At 33.5% G+C, this 17,088-nt stretch overlaps 3 protein-coding genes across 6 annotated transcripts; 1 reads left to right on the top strand and 2 right to left on the bottom strand.

The window, feature by feature from the left end:
* The first annotated feature begins 27 nt into the window (after nucleotides 1-27).
* Nucleotides 28-3,554, top strand: LOC114376150 (DPH4 homolog). Its single transcript, XM_028334114.1, has 2 exons — nucleotides 28-169; nucleotides 2,789-3,554. The coding sequence occupies exon 2, from the start codon at nucleotides 2,836-2,838 to the stop codon at nucleotides 3,370-3,372; it is 537 nt and encodes a 178-aa protein (XP_028189915.1). The 5' UTR covers nucleotides 28-169; nucleotides 2,789-2,835; the 3' UTR covers nucleotides 3,373-3,554.
* A 96-nt stretch (nucleotides 3,555-3,650) lies between these two features.
* LOC114376146 (large ribosomal RNA subunit accumulation protein YCED homolog 2, chloroplastic) lies at nucleotides 3,651-7,219 on the bottom strand. 3 transcript variants are annotated; one of them, XM_028334095.1, is made up of 7 exons: nucleotides 6,942-7,198; nucleotides 6,428-6,616; nucleotides 6,123-6,212; nucleotides 4,778-4,864; nucleotides 4,199-4,315; nucleotides 4,078-4,123; nucleotides 3,651-3,913 (listed from the first exon to the last, which is right to left on the bottom strand). In XM_028334095.1, the coding sequence occupies exons 1-7, from the start codon at nucleotides 7,113-7,115 to the stop codon at nucleotides 3,837-3,839; spliced, it is 780 nt and encodes a 259-aa protein (XP_028189896.1). In that variant the 5' UTR covers nucleotides 7,116-7,198; the 3' UTR covers nucleotides 3,651-3,836. The 3 variants fall into 3 exon arrangements, with proteins under 3 accessions (XP_028189896.1, XP_028189897.1, XP_028189898.1); XM_028334096.1 differs by having other exon boundaries at nucleotides 4,235-4,315; nucleotides 6,942-7,195; XM_028334097.1 differs by lacking the exons at nucleotides 3,651-3,913; nucleotides 4,078-4,123; nucleotides 4,199-4,315; nucleotides 4,778-4,864 and adding an exon at nucleotides 5,075-5,647 and having other exon boundaries at nucleotides 6,123-6,235; nucleotides 6,942-7,219.
* Nucleotides 7,220-8,687: 1,468 nt separating this feature from the next.
* LOC114375632 lies at nucleotides 8,688-15,020 on the bottom strand. Of its 2 annotated transcripts, XM_028333465.1 has the most exons (7): nucleotides 14,352-15,019; nucleotides 13,636-13,716; nucleotides 13,141-13,535; nucleotides 11,607-12,921; nucleotides 10,884-10,978; nucleotides 9,809-9,950; nucleotides 8,688-9,461 (listed from the first exon to the last, which is right to left on the bottom strand). In XM_028333465.1, exons 1-7 carry the CDS (start codon nucleotides 14,941-14,943, stop codon nucleotides 8,785-8,787), a joined length of 3,297 nt encoding a protein of 1,098 aa, XP_028189266.1. In that variant the 5' UTR covers nucleotides 14,944-15,019; the 3' UTR covers nucleotides 8,688-8,784. The 2 variants fall into 2 exon arrangements, with proteins under 2 accessions (XP_028189266.1, XP_028189267.1); XM_028333466.1 differs by lacking the exon at nucleotides 13,636-13,716 and having other exon boundaries at nucleotides 14,352-15,020.
* Between the last annotated feature and the right edge of the window lie 2,068 nt (nucleotides 15,021-17,088).

The raw sequence follows: 17,088 nt of genomic DNA, 5'->3' as shown, positions 1-17,088 counted from the left end.
ATCTTTTATTTGGATTTCTATAGATAACAAAAAAAGAGGGAAGGAAATGATATTTATTTCGACCTAACAAGTGTGCTGAAGAGGAAGAGGAAGAGAGCAGAAACTGGAGAAGAGAAGCCATAAAAAAATCACAGATCTAACCAAACTTCAATTTCGATTCCGATTCCGGGTACGTTCTCACTCGCATTTCGCTTTTTCAAACGGTGTCGTTTAAACTGCCGCAACTCTTTGTGTTACCCCTCCACGAACGTCCCTCTTTGTTTGTGTGGTCTTCAATTGTCTATAACAAACAGAGGGATGTTGTATTTGTGGCAGAATGTGTTAGTTTCGTATTCAAAAGCTGAAAGTCAGGGTGGCTAAAGCCACATGACAATTAAATGTTACGATACTTCTTTCACTGCATTCATTGTTTCTGTGCACTTTGAACTTTGTATTGATTTTCTGCTCCTGGACTTAATATTGTATCATTGGGATATTGTTTATTTGATGGTTGGATTGATTTTTCGCGTCTGGACTTTATTGGGATATACTTCGAGCTTCGGTCATTGTTTTTGTTTGATCAAGATTTTGGATTATTTTGAAGCTTTCAAAATGGTAGAAATGCTTATTTTGATTAAGACTGCATTAAAGTTTTATTACTGCTGAGTTGTTTTCTGGTTCTTCATTACTAAATCTCAATCGCAAACGCTTTGTTTGAATAAATACTTATAGAAGAAGATAATACAAGAATGCCAAATGAATCAAACTTCTATAAATTAAAATCAACTTATGTTACCTCAGCCTTTGGAAAAGTTAGATTATAAAAGATGAAGTGCACATGTTGACTTTGACATATGAGAGTAGTTTAATTCATTTTACCTTTTTTTCCCTATTAGTACTTAATGAGAAATTTATCCAGACAAAACCTTACTATGTTTTGAGAAGTTACAACGGAGTTCAGAATAGCATTGATTTAAAATATACTCCTGAGAATGGGATTCAATTGGATTCCATTGATTTCAAGCTTTGTTCCAAACAAGAGAGTTTTTGATATATTTCTCCATCTGGGTCCTCACCTTCAATGCTGCCTTGAGATTTCCCTCCATACAATATCCATCCATCAATGTATTATATGTTACATGATTAGGTTTGACACCAACGTCGAGCATTTCACCAAGTAATTTTTCTGCCTTACTTGATTCACCATCTTTGCACCACCCACCTATTAAGATGTTATATGTTACAACATTGGCTTTCAATTCATAGTTCTCCATTTCATTAAGAAGCTTCTTTGCAGCTCTTACATTCTGGTTTCTGCACAACCCTGCAATTAAGCAATTATAGGTGGAAACATTTGGAAAAATTTCAATTCATAGTTCTCCATTTCATTAAGAAGCTTCTTTGCAGCTCTTACATTCTGGTTTCTGCACAACCCTGCAATTAAGCAATTATAGGTTGAAACATTTGGAAAAATGCCTTCATCTAGCATTGAATTACACAGTGCAAATCCTTCTTCCATCATCCCGGCTTTGCAGAATGCATCAATCATTGTATTGAATGTTATTGCATTGGGAACCAAATCTTGTTCAGCTATATCATCGAAGAGTTTTCTTGCTTCCTTAATCATCTTCTTCTTACAAAACCCATTAATTAGAGCATTAAAAGTAACAATATTTGGCTTCAAACCCAAGCCAACCATCTTATCCCACAGATTACAATCCAAGCAGCCTCCGCCCTCCACCGAGCCAGAATCGTTTCTTTGCGGGCTCATTCAGTTGGTCACCATTTATTGTCCCAAACGACACCCAGCAGCTCCATTTTGAGGCACACTAAATCAGAGAAATTTAGGGCACGAGATTGCTCTGTTTCTCGAAGCCACCCACGTCACGTCCTCAATGAAGAGCACCCATAACATAGCCAGAAGGCAGAGTTGAAGACGACCCATTATTGTACGGAGTTCTTTAATACCACCCATTCATGATTTCACGTATCTGTACACAGTTTCAAGTTAGTCTCTCTCATGCCCCACTTCATGGTTTCAACTTCGCCTCTCTCACCATCCATTTTGAGTGGTTTTCTCTATTTTGGTTGTGTTCTATTCTAATTTATAATTTTTTTCTAATTTTTTCTTCTAGGTTGTGTTATGTTATACTAATATGTTTTTCCAATTTTATTTTGTTGGCTGTGCTATGTCATTCACTCACATTCACAACATGATTTGGTTTTGAAATCCATCTTGAAACACCTATAAGTATAATATGTGTTCTGTTACACGAGTACTGGGTTGTAAATTATTATTTAATCGCCCTTTTTAGAAAGAAAAAAAATTATGATATAATCTCTGTCTGATATAAATTATGATGTGTTCTGTGTGTTCATTATCATAAAATATAGTATGATCTTCATACTGTGTGATATAATTCTGTCACTTATAGTTACGAGTTTACTTGAATTCTTGAGTTTGAAAACCTTGACCATGCTGGACAAAGTTCAACTATACAAAATACACTCAACTATGGCAACGGAAAATACTAATGAAACACTAATAGTCACAAACAAACTCAGTCATTCCTGATGAATAAAAATTATGCATAATTTGACTTTCTCTGACATTATATACCAATACTATTTCTTTCTAGCATTGATTTAAAATATACTCCTGACAATGGGATTCAATTGGATTCCATTGATTTCAAGCTTTGTTCCAAACAAGAGGGTTTGTGATATATGGTTTGTAATTAGATTTATACTTTTTGTGATAATAGTATGACAATTTGCTTGTTTCTAATGTTTTATCTGTTGGATGCAGACAACCTTTCACTCTGAGTGATTTGAGCTCAAGTAACATCCAAAAAAATGCTTCTGGACAAGAATGATACTCAGGAAACCCATTATGAGGTTCTCAATGTAAAGGAAGATGCAAATTATGAAGAAATTCGTGCTAGTTATAGAAGTGCTGTACTCAGCTTACATCCTGATAAGCTATTGAAGACGTCCGAGACATCCAGCAGCAATCAAACAGCGGAAGAGAGATTTCTTAAAGTACAAAAGGCGTGGGAGATTCTGAGTAATTCAAGCTCCCGCTCGTTTTATGATAATGACCTGCGTAGTTCAAGGCAGGATGTCTTGGCTGCTGATGTTGCCGAAGATTTGAGCTTGCAGGATATGATGATTGAAGATGATGGAGAAGCATTGGAACTGTTTTACCAATGCAGATGTGGTGATTACTTCTCTGTAGACTCGTTGGAATTGAAGAATATGGGATATTCCTTATTGAGGGAGGGAAGTGGGATATCTATAATGAATGTTGATACATCACCAGGATCAGTGATTCTTCCTTGTGGATCTTGTTCGTTAAAAGCTCGTTTGCTAATCAATATGGATGTCAATTGAAATTAAATTGTCACCATTTTTTTATATGAATAATGACGACAGAGATTTCTAACATTTTTTTTATATGAAACTGCATTTTGCAGCGGTCTGTCACCGGGAAAATTCCTGGGGCAGAAATCTGGAGTGTTAGTTGATTTTGGAAAATGGAATGCAGTGATAGTTTCAGGTTAGCTATATGCCAACTCATTTGTTCAAATAAATCCATGGTGTTAATTGTATATTAAAAAAAAAGTTTTAGCCTGTGCGTTCTAAATCGACTTCAGATGAGACTTAAAAAATTCATGGCTAAAACTATAAGAATCTCGCTTGTACTTGAAGGTCTAAAAAGCTGAATTGTTTCGTAAAATATATTATCCAATGTCTGCAGAGGTATACACATGCAGAACTAAGTAAGACAAATTATCCAATCTATTTGCAAACTGACTATTATTCTATATATAAAACTTCTTACATTGTATTATAGATCATAAATTTTCTTTCTTTAGTTCCAATAGTCTTGACCACCTTTTATCAACAGAAGCTTGGCCTTGTCCAGTTATATCTGAAAAATAAAACCATCTTTAATAGGCTTATCTTGATTCTCTTTTTCGAGGTTACTTTGTATTGTTGGTGTTCCCTTGTATTACAAAACAGAAGAAAAAAAGTAATAAAAAATGACCTTGTTGAATGCCTTTAACTTTTTAAATTAAAAAAAAAAATGCTTACATTGTATTGTACCCTCAGATTTCTCGCACAATTCTGAGCAAGTATCCTGCAAAATTAAATATAAATATAAACAAAACTGTGGGTTGTCAAAATATATATATTTTTTTTTTTGAAACCCAACTTGTAAAATCATGATTTGCAATTCTGCTAAATATACTTTTACTACAGAGTTTAATCGGATGGCATCTTGTACAAGAGAATCAAGATCAACTTCGTATCCCGGTCTAACATAAATCACCTGCAATGTATGAGTAACTATGTTAGACTATCCTTTATTATTTGGGCAACACTATTGAATATAATAAGCTTTGAAATCATCCCATGACTAAAAATTTGGTACAGGTATTGTCATTACTTCTTAAAGTATGGAGGTAAAAAGCTATATTACAATTTATAACATAGAAAATATTTAATAATAGTACAACTTTAGAGGTAACACATTTTGAGTCTCAAATTTGAACATTTAGAACTAATTAATGTTTCTCTTGCTAAGGTAAGACTGCATACATACATCTGTCATCTCCAGCCCTCACTGAGTGCCTCCCTTTTATAGCTAATAATAGTGAGAAATTATAGATTTAATTCATCTAAAGTGATAAAATAAGAGTATTTTTACCCTTAATTTATGTTAAAATACCTCACAGAGATAACTCACTTTACATCAAAAGTGAGTTGAAGAAGAGGCGCAAACGAGACTTACATTAGGGTCACCTCCAATATCAGGTAGCGGTATCTTGCGGTCATCTCTACGTGCTATAAGAACCCATACGTTAAATTTTGCATCAATCTGTAGCCATTAGTAAAGACATGGAGTTATCCATAAAATATATTTAAAAGCATACTCCAAAACATAATCAACATTTGACGATGTCGATGATATATCATATATCTTCAAGATTAGATAACTTGAAGAAAGTATTTTTTATGTATGTGTGCGCTGAGAACATACATGTATAATAGTATTTAAAAAGAAAGCAGAACAATTGCAACAACATTATGCAGGCAAATAACACATTTTCATTCCAAGAAATTCTTAGGTGTATAATGTATTTTTGGTAAAGAAACTAAGCATAATTTTTTGGTGGTCAAGAGGGGCTGGAAGCCCCTAACGAATTACGAAACTCTTTATTTAGTAACCATGAGGAAACAAAATATATGCAGCATCAGCTGTCACAGCATTACAAAGAAAAGCAGGAATAAACTCAAAAACATGAACATCAGTGTCACTAGATAGACCAAATATGGACAAAATATCCATTACTTGATTTGCCTCCTGGTTCCTGGTGTGTGTGACACCGGGAGAAAAGACCACCAATATCCTCATAAGCTCTAACTGCATGAACCAGTTGAAAACAAGCATGAAATGCTTGGCGCAACCATTCTGTATCCAGAGCTAGAGCAGCCTTCGAATCCGATTCCACCATGAGATCCTTGTATCTACGTGACCATGCTATTTTGAATTCCAAGCACAACGGCCCAAAGCTCAGCTTGCGTAATCGAACAAACACCCAACTTGAAAGCAAATGAAACAATAACCGAACCATTATAGTCTCGGATCCCTCCCCTACAGCTGCTCGACCAACAGCAGCATATCACAGTTCAGTTTGAACCTTCCTGGAGGAGGAGGAACCAGCAATATGACTAACATTGAGCGGAACTCACATTTGGACGCTGAATCTTATCCTCCACTTGAAAGCTTTGGATAGTGTTCAAAGCCATCCGAGATATATTATCAACATGAGTTTTTATTGAATGGTTATATCACTCTTATCAAAATTCTCTTACACTTCAACCACTAAAATATCCACTTGAGGAGATACTTATTTGTGTATAAACCTTCCTAATTATATTAAGAGGTCTCAAAAATATGAAAACAAGAAGAATCAAACTCATAATGTTCAAAAGATTACAATTAGAGATCACAATCAATAGATATGAGTACAATGGTATTTGAATAAAAAATAGAACATCTACATTGTCAAGGAATGTAACAAATCTCAAACCAAGAAATTAATTAGTACATTATTCATGATGAAAGAAAATACCTGTCGGCAATACGGAGAAGAACAGGTGCTACATTTTCTAGTGAAGGATGTGGTGACTCTTCCATCCACCGATAAACCAAAGCTAGCATGCTGGCATTACCATGTTCAACGGACTAAATTAAACAATTGACTTAGAAATCTGGGAGTATTAATTCTAGTCATCAATAAAGATACAAAATAAATTCAAAATCCTCTCATTAACATTAAAAATGCATGAACGCATATTTTGGTACATTAGTCAATTCCAATCACAATTTTAATCCAAAATTTTCATTCACACACGAAAATAAAGTATATGTAAGCACCTTTTGGATAGAGAGATTGATGAAAACTTGAGCATCCTTACGTGAGTTATTATCATCTTCAATCAAATCCTGTAACTCTAGGTCGTGCAAAGAGACGCGATAGTCACAAGTCCAATCCCCATGATATTTGCCATCACCTGGTGATATTGTGATCAGACGGCGAGGAGCCCTGCTCGTGTTCTTCCCAATCTATATTTGATCATATCAAGTAAATAGCATTAGACATATCATATGGTTAAGGAATAAATCTTGGTCCTAAGACACTGTCATTATTACAAGATTTACTATATATGTTATACACATTAAGGCCCTTTATTAGTATTTAGTTTATTAAACTTCAGTTGGATATTTAACAGGAATTTGCGACCACATACAGGCGCAGAAATGAAAATATGAAACGTTAGTAAAGAATCATGAATATAAGAAAAGTTAGTAAAGATTCTGTTATTAGAGGAATAATAAAAAAAAAACGGGAATTGAGGAGATATTATATATAGAAAGAGAGTTAAGTCACCAATGGAGATTGCAAGTCATCCTTTCTTTTGGAAGCAGTGACAGTGGCATTATTGTTGTAAGAGTGAAACCGAGAGAGCAACCTCAAGGTTTTGAGCTTAGTTGCATAGTGGTATGGATTGAATATTATTGGATTAAAGTTCCTTGGTGATATCAGATTTCCAGCATTTGCCATAACTCTCTCACTGGAGAGTATAATCTAAGACATGGAATTTTTCTCACACTTGTATAACGGTCTAACCTTATCTTGACGTGTGTGACTGGCGTTTATGCATCCATCGTATGAATCTTTTTTCCTTTTTTTTTTCTTTCTTTTTCGCTTTCCGTCTCCATGGGAACTTTCATTTTGATTTTTCACCGGTTAATGCTTCATCATTTTATAGAACTCATTTAATTTGAAAATAAAATTCATGCTTGAAACATTATAAATGAATAAGTGATTTTTTTTCTGCCTTTATAATTAATTAAGAATGCGTAAAATGGATAAAGTTATAAAAACAAATATTATCACCTCCAATAATAAAAAAGTAAAAACTAATTAAATTATGCGTTTTCAATTTTCATATTCAACCAAATTTAGATATATTCTAAATATAAAATAAAAAAAATCATAAATTTTACTTATAATCAAATTTAGAATTTGTCTTTCAAACACACTAAATAAACGATAAACAAGTCATTCACTCCAAAATTATATAGGATTATATTACACTAGTTAATCTATTACTCGTATGTCATAAGAAAATATGCAGTTGTTATATTAGAGCCTTTTTGACAGAATAGGGTAATAATTTACACAATTTCTCAACTTTGACATATATTTTAAAAAATTATCCAAAATAGAATAAGTTGTAAGATATGTTATCATTTTTTATTTATTTTTTTTTTTTAATCGAAGTCGTATGACTTTAATTTAAATATTTTTTAACGACTTTAAAATCAATTTTTGTTTTACTGAAATCATAAAATTATTTATGATTTCAGTAAATTTATGATTTTTTTTTGGTCTTACAATTTTAAAGTTGTAAAACTTTTTTTTTAATTTTTTTAAAGGTTTAGTAAACCTGTTTTTTTTAACTTTAAATAAAAAAATATATAATTTTTTTAAATAATAAAACATTAAAATAAAATAATAACATATCAAATAAATTTATAAAAAATATACCAATAACTAAGTCAACTTAATATTATTTATCATATATTTAAATATATATTTTTTAATTTTTTAATTTAAAATAAAAATAAAATCTAAACAATCATAAATTTTTTAAAAAAACAAATTTATAACTTCAAAGTCGTTAACTTTTAAAAAAAAAAATTTAAAAATCTTAAATTTACTAAAATCTTAAATAATTTTACGATTTCAGTTAAAAAAAAATTGTAACAAATGTTACGACTTATCTTAACTTTAGATAATTTTTTAAAATATATTCCTGATTGAAAAATTATGTAAATTTTTACCTTGTTTGGTAAAAAAAGCCTATATTAGAACCTTTAATATAAACTTCAAGTCAAACCGTATAGTAGAAAGTTGAAGTTTAATGTTATGTCTGATTTAGTATCTTTAGCGTAGAAAAACATAACACGCAAGGTGTATGGTTTTTCTTTCTCTCTTTTTTTGGCACACACGCAAGGTGTGGTTGAAGTAACCATTTCTAAACAATATTTTAGATTAATGACTTACCCAAGCACACATTTTCCTAATTCTGCGCCCCCAAGACTTTTAATAAATCACGGATGCTGGAAATTACTTTCTACTGTATGCTTAGTAAATTAATTCTATCATTTAGAAGGATGAAAGAAATGTTATTAGCACAACAGTAAAGATGGACAATAAATGGCAATCACGGCCAATTTAAATTTCTCGTTGCATCCTCACTCAAGTTCCAAGCTCCTTCCGCCATCTCATCATATAACTGGTTCCATCCCCAACTTGAATACCCCAAGAAAAACCAGTAATCCCCAACCGGTTGATTTGCTGACTTCAGCTCCTCAATTTTACGAATTGTTGTTACTTGATCAAGGAAGTAAATTCCAGGGATGATTTCAGGTAAATTATTTCCGGAAACTGTTCTAGTTAAGGATAAAAGAGGCATTCCAGTTTTCATTACTGGACCCCCCAGGGACAGAGGAGCCTCTTTCAAATTTTCCAAGCCTTCTTCCAATTTAGGCAGAAAACTCCATTGTATATGTTTGTTGAGAATAAGACCTTGAAATCCAGTTACTTGATTGGCTGCAACAATGAGAATCTTTGATCCATCAAATGGATGAACCCCCAAAAGCTTTTCTGTGGCAATTAACACTGAACCAATAACCACGTGAGGTGATGCTTCATGCAGTTCATTTGATGCAGGTGAATTCATCAGGTTAGGTCTGACCACCTGGTCTAGCATTCTGTCTGGACCTGGGGCTCCATGATATTTGTTACGTGAATGAAGTGATTCCGGGTGGATATCAGTTTGCAAAGTATCATGTAAGTTCTGATTCTTGACTGCTCCTTCAGATACCCACAAAACTGCCACTGGAACAGTGAAACGAAGTCAAGAATAAACTTAGACTACCACAGTAAATGTTAAAGTTTGAACAAACAGATTACAAGGAATTAAAAGACAATGGGCTGTTAAAAGCAGAAGGTAATGGAAGATTCACTAGCTACAAGTCTATGACTCCACTAATCAAGTTCATCTGAATCTGAATAGAACCTGATAAGTTTAAGTAGATACTAATAATCAAAATGGATAGGAAATGAGGAATTGGTGTGGAATCAATGATCATGAGTATGCAATCAAGTTTGACACCAACAGTCACTGAGTCAAATGTGATTTGATAAATTATATATAAAAAATAGTATATCACATGAAAATTTACCTTTGTCTCTTATAAGTTGATGGAAGTTACTTCCGTGCTCAGCCACAAACTTCATAACGTCAATTACAGCCATATCTCCTTCATAAAGAAGAGGCTGCTTCTTTTCTGCTGGAAATAAAATCAGAGCAGGATAAACTTCCCTCTGCATATTAAAAGTACATCAAGCAACATCAATTAGGCAGGCCAGACAATTAACTATTTAAATTCAATGTTATTTCAAATAAATTATAGATGAGATTCATCATATGTCTTCATGGCATCCATTGTTAACAAAAAAAATAAAAATATAAAAAAAGAAAACAAAGGAGCGTCCCTCTAGTCTTTGCAATGCGAATTAAATAATTCCATCTCAAATTTTATTATTCCAATTTATAAATGTTTTTCACTCATTAAAAATATGCTAACTAAGCTACAAGATTAGTTAACTAAGCTTTAAAAAGGCATTGATGTCCTTTAATGCTTGCAGATGTCCCAGGCAGAAAGGATTCTTTACATTGGTATTCCAAATACTCCACTGAATGAACATTAGCCTGCTGACACTGCTTACCAGTGTTATTAATGGTGGATGGCGGAACATGGAAGAAGGCCAAAATTCTGCCATGCCTGGCCCCCCTTCACAAATTGCCTATGGCGGTAGGCAAAAAATCTGCCATGCCATTCCTCCATGGCTGTTATTTAACAACATTGTTGCTTACTGGATTTCATTTTTGGTATTTTGAACTGCATGTGATCAGTTGGACTTATCCATTTCTAGAATTCAAATTCAAGTTGAAAAATAACTTTTTGCCCAATTCAAGCCCCACCAATTCTTTAATAAGTTTTTATTTTTTTTTTGGGGGGGGGGGGGGGAAGAAGGGTACTAAAACCAGAGAGCATTGTTTTAGCCCAATACTCTAAAATTTCTTCGTAAAAGTATCAATCTACAATCCATCATCTTCATTTCACCCAAAAATAGTGACAGAGATGAGTAATATATTGCCAAACAAATACAACCAACTACTGAACTCAAAATACTCAGGAAAGCACAACAATAATACATAATATAAAAAAGAGACGATGGACCAAAAACAAGTACCTGATCTACAGACTTCAGTATCAAATCACAGTCATTCAATGTACAGTCCAACAAGTAGATTTCCGGAAGCTTCATCATGACATGATTCAAATTTTCTGCCATGTAATGATCAATTGTTAAACTTTTAGAGATCTACCATTTGATCAGGAAATTCATCCAAAAATCAATTCAAACAACATCATCCAACATGAATAAAGTCCACCAAACAGTACAAGAACCATTGGGATTCATGTTAAGATGGAGGTGCAGAGTCAAAATCATTTACAAATTACAAGTGAAAATTGACATTCCATGATCAAGTAACATTCAATTTGATAGTGGCAAGTAGTTGGCGGGTATAACATGCACAACAGAAACAGGAACAGCCAATTGCTAACTAGAAGCTACTGAGCAGTTTACTAAAAGCAAAACCACAAGCTTCTCACATTTTAGCAAAAAACCAAAGAGAAAGCAAAACTAGCTGAAACCAATTACCCTAAACAAGCATATTTAACAGAGTGAATTATGTGGTGGTAGCGGTAGAGTGTAGAGAAGAACAGAAACACACACACCCACACAAAAGCTTTTTTTTTTTTTGCTCAGCAAAATTAGATAATTATATTATATGCAAAGTACCAGAGGTACTGAAAATACAAACAGTAGTAATATACACAGATTGTATCAGTACTATCCTAGAGATTAGTATTAGATACCATTTGAACCCAAGGCCAAGATCAGAAATACCTTTCACATTCTGAGATCCCCTGTTTAACATATCCACATAGCCCTTGATGGCCCGATATACTTCACGAACAACCATTTCCATTCTTTGGCAAAATGAGCACCAGCTATTGCTAAACAAGACCAGGACATCTTTATTCCATGAATTAGAAGTATTTTCTTTGTTAGAAAGGTTAAAACCAATAACAAGTTCAGAGAAAGTATGAGCCATGATTCGAGGTATAGAATCCACCTCATGAAAATCCAAATTAACAAATGGAGGATGGGTGGCCTCCCTTTGACCTTGAAGAACATGTTCTGACTGCTGGTATGGAAGTAAGGTTCCATTAAGAAACTCAGAAAGAAAATCACACAGTGAAGAAAAGTTGAAACTTTTCTCATCAGGGTAAACATAGTGTTGCTGCCAAAAAGGATCAACGATAACCAAAGATGGAATTCCACGACCACCCGTGAGTCTTTCAAGTAATTGATAATTACCATCAGAATAGAAAAAAAACCCATTAAAACCAAGAAAATGAGCCTGCTCACCCTCATCCTTGTTTCCACCTGAAGAATCATCTGTTTCTGGTAGCATAAATTTAGCGGTAGAAAGTTCATGATCTGCAATCGATTCTTCAGTTTCCACAGATTTTATCTCTTCATGTGTGACAATAGAAGGTCTCTTTACTTCATCTTTCCGAGAAGATAGCTCAGTAGATTTGGGATTTTCCTCAAGCTCTCCAGCAGATCTATATGTATCTCCATCCAGCATCACAATATCTGTATGGCCTTTTTGAGAAGTTTCTGTTGGAAATTGATTTGACTGAACTTCTGAATGTGATTGTTGTGTATTGGCTAACCTGACATCAATATCATCAGATAAAAGTTGGAAGCCTAAATCCTTTGCTAGGGAGCTTAGTTTTCCATCCTTCTTTTGCTGGAGAAGATAAGCCAATATATCATTCAAAGAACTCCCTTGAAGATCCAAAGGAATATTGTCCAAACTAACTTGCTTACCCTCATTCATAATCATGATGGAAGAAATCTTCTCCTTTAGTTTAATCTTCTGAGCTGGCCTAGACAACTTTAACCTAGGATGTTCAGATGTACTCTTGAAGCCATGATAATCTCGAATAGAAAATTTGTCATGACTGTTATTATTCTTGTTACCAGTCTGATTCACACGATGATAGTGTTGTGCCAATACTCTAAAAGCTTTAAGAGCCTCCTTACTTTTCCCCCTAGTTTCTGAGGAGTCAGATGATCTATCAACAAATAGAAGTACAGATGGCTTATTTGCTGGTAGAACGGGCTCTTGATCATGTCCATTACCTTCCAGCTAAATACAAACAAAACAGGGTAAGTTCCAAAAATGGAATAATTAATTGAAAGAAGGGACAGATGTCTGCATATTGGTGGTGTATATTTATCAGTTAAATAAACTAGTCCACAACAATAATCAGAGAAGAGCTTAGAGACAGGATACAGGAGCGACAAAATATAGCATTATGACATACACCGCAGAATATGGAACAGATGTTAGAAAGGTTTTATTCACCTCTTTGACAAAATAATTATTCATCTGCAAAACATATTTCAGGTCATCCTCATCTTTAAGAATATTTGAACAACTTGAACATCCAGCTAGGTAGTGAACTGCAAACCATGGGCCATAATCACCAACACCTAGGGATGAAAGCATAGACCTACTTGAAACCAAGCCAAATCTATTTTTCTCTGGAGGCAAAAAGTATTCTCTCACAACAGTCATGAATTTCAAGTAGAAAGAATGAAACCGCTCAAATTCTTCAGATGAACAAGAATGTAGAACATGATGATTCCTATCCTTGGAGCCCTCCAAGGGACCATAATTTAACGAGGTAAACTCCCCCAGCCAAGGAACTTCACAAAACCCTTTATCAACACCGAGTTCAGCCTTGCACGTGTCCTCCTCTGATGATTTGAGAAAGAAAGAAAAAACAGAAAATAATGAAATGATGAATTTACTATTTAACATCAAAAAATTTAGATTGTCATGGACTTTAGATAATACCAGCCACCTTCTTGTTAGTCTTCCCCTTTGACACAGGCATTCTATTATTCCCTCTGCTAAAACCCATTCCATGGTGATTCCCTGCCAGGAAAACACCCACACACTGATAGTGACTCACCTTCTGACGAGTGCCTCAAACATTATTACATTCAAAGTAACAACATATACACACATAACTTTACTAAAAGAGAAATAAATATTACATATTACTACATACTAATAGAAATCCAGATTCCCTGCAGTCAGGGAACCCACACATACAGACAATTAAAACCGTTGGATGAAAATCATACTACTCATAAATTGAAAATATATACGTAAGAACTTCATCTAACAGTGCTAGTCGAAGAATGCGTAAATGCAGGAAATCCATTTCCATACTAAAATGGACAAAACTTATATTTTTTTTTTAGCGGCAAACGTTAATTATTAATTTTTTTTAGTACAAGGGATCAAACCAAGACCTTTCCCTTCTTTCCATCTTTCTTGACCACCCAACCAACCTTATATCTCCACAAAACTTATTATATGTTGTTCTTCGGGTACTATCAGAATTGGAGTTTAACCTCGGCAATCAATCTACATAATCCTTTATTTATTTCGTGAATTACTAAAGCCACAGGCATTATTATTATTATTATTTCTGAAATAACCACCAAATGTTGTTAAATAAGGTAAGCATCAAAATCCATTGATGATTGACATTTGACACTCACCAAGCACGGAGAAAGCATTTTGCGTTCCGTTATTATCACTGGCGAGCAACTTAGGCGTCCATCCACAAAAGTCAACGAGAACAAGAGCTCTTTCCGTGGAGTCAACAAATAATCTGAAATCCAGAGGAGTGTTGAGCGCCGCGAGAGGAACCTCCTCGGGCGCAAGGGATATATAAGGATACAACGAGGAGAGAATATTGCGAGCTCTGAGTCTTCCACGGTACTTGTAAGAAACAGAATAATGGAAATAAAAGAGTGTGGTTTCATCGGGGGTAGCAGTAGCACCTATGGAATCCGCTAGAAGCTTCTCGGTATTTCTGTGCATGAGCATGAGTTTGAGAGAGGCAAAGTGTTGCTGCTGCGGCGGCGGCTTGGCGGCGAGTGCGAGTGAAAGTTGGTTGATGAGGGATCTAGACTCGCCGGACCAGGGGAGGGTGACGAGAAGGAGGAGGTGAGGATGGAGACGGATCTGAGAAGAGAAATTGTGTTTGGTGAGGATCTGCCACTGGAATTGAGATGATGATGAACCAGCAATAATAAGAGATAACGATGCTATTGCTACAATGAACACCGTCAATAGGGAGAGCTTCATCGTTATCGTTCACTCTCTCTCTCTCTCTCTCTCCCTGTTCATTCAGTTCTAGTATCACTGCAGCTACCACTCTCGCAGTACTCTTCTTTGTGAAGCGGGTCGGGTTAATACGGATCGGACCCATGTTTCATCCAAAGACAATATGCTGGTTTTTTTAGTTTAATTACAAATTTAGTTGTTATACTTTTCAAACGTATTTTTTAGTCTTTATTATTAATGAGTGGATTTTTTACTTCTTAAAAACTTAATAAATGAATTTTTTTCATTTTTAAAATTTATATTTTATTTCTCAAAAATATCTCTCGTTAATAAAATTTAAAAAAATTTAATGGTAGGAATCTTTTAAAAATTAAAATATAAATTTCAGAAATTAAAAAATTCATTTATTAAAATATAAAAATTAAAATAAATAGTTTAAAAATTATAAAAACTAAAAAGAGTAATTAAATATTTTTTAATAATTTTCCTTTTAGTCTACTAAATTTACACTTGTTACATTAAACTTAACATGTTCAGTTTGGTCGCTTTTCGAAAAGTTTTATTTTGATACTTTTTCATTATTTTTTGTCAATTAATATCTTATTAATATTTAAATTTTGAAATAATTAATTTAAAATAATAATAATTTTAAATTTTACTATTTTTTTTTAAATAAAATAATCTCAAATTTCTAGATCGATGACGACGATAACAACACAGCCCCTATTTACATTCTCGAAGCCTTTGCCTTTCGGAGAGTCCATCATTGGGAGCGCAAGACCACAAAAGGGCGAGTGTCATCTCCGTCAATGCTTCTCACTGTATTCTAAAATATAAGAAGTTTTACGTTGATGGTGACGAAAAGCAATGAATGTGTTGTTGGTTATTAAGGGTGGGAATAGGCTAGACCAGATGAGGCTTTGAAAGACCTGAGTCTAGTCTACGATGAATCTTTGAGGCCTGAGGCTGTCCTATAGCTTATCAAAGACTTTTATTTTTACTCGGCCTGACTTTTTTTAAAAGTCTGCCCTGGGCTGATAGCCTTTTTAAAAACCTTATTCACAATAAATATATAATATTTTACAGAGTAGGAACGTAATAGGAAAGTTAAAGAAAAAATAAAGTCAATCAAAATAACGAGGAATATAAAAGGGCATATGACTCACACCTAAATTGTAATTAAAGTCCTTGATTATAGGAATAGAAGTTATGGAACACTAATGTGTAATCAAAGTCTGATAGTGTCAAAAAAAATTAATTGTATCCAAAAAATAATATTATATATTGGTACCCAAAAAATAATATATATATATATATATATATATATGCCGACCTATCAAGCTTATAAGACTTTTTAATAAGCCTAATTCTGGTCTATTTAATTTAATAGGCTTTTAAAAAAGCTTGAACCTACCATTTTAATTAAATAGGTCAGTTCAGACCCGGCTTTATGTAGGCCAAGTTGTAGGCCAGTTTGACCTATTTCCACCCCTATTGGTTACCATCGAGACATCAGACGTGAGAGAAGCGTTAGAGGGGGAGACTCTTCGGAAACTTCATTTGAGTTTGAATCTAAAAATTTCATAATGTTTATTGTGCATTATTTGATGTTGTTGAGTTAAATTTGGTTTTGAATATGGAAATATGTATTTGTTGTTGATGACCTTTATTTAATCTGGAAACTTTTGAATGAATTTTTTATGTTGTTGGAGTTTGAAGAAGATGAATATTGATTATCATAATAAAGTGATGACATTATTTTAAATTTATTATTTTAAAATTTAAATACTTAAACAAAATATAAAAAACAATAAAAAGTATTAAAATGATTTTTTTTTAAAATAAAAGATCAAAGTTGAAGTTTTAAGTTTAATATATTAAAATAAAATAATTGTGAAACTCAATGAATCAAAAATAACATAAAATCTTTTATTTTTTAGGCCAAGGTATTTTTAAATCAGTTGATCCTACCAACAAGTCATACGACCAAAAATAAGGACTTTTTTCATCATTGAAAAAATAACAAAAATTACAATCTAGCAAAAGAGATGCCTACATCGTATGACAAAAAGAAACTGAAAGCATAAGGGAACAAAGAGGGGTAAATCTTTAAAGTTTAAACTATCTCTTGTCTAGCTAACTAATCAAACACATTGATTTCCTTTT

The sequence above is a fragment of the Glycine soja genome, chromosome 11 (genome assembly GCF_004193775.1).
Source record: "Glycine soja cultivar W05 chromosome 11, ASM419377v2, whole genome shotgun sequence".
NCBI classification, from domain to species: domain Eukaryota; kingdom Viridiplantae; phylum Streptophyta; class Magnoliopsida; order Fabales; family Fabaceae; genus Glycine; species Glycine soja.
The sequence above is the reverse complement of the archived record's forward strand: the minus strand, read 5'-3'. Positions and strand labels throughout refer to the sequence as shown.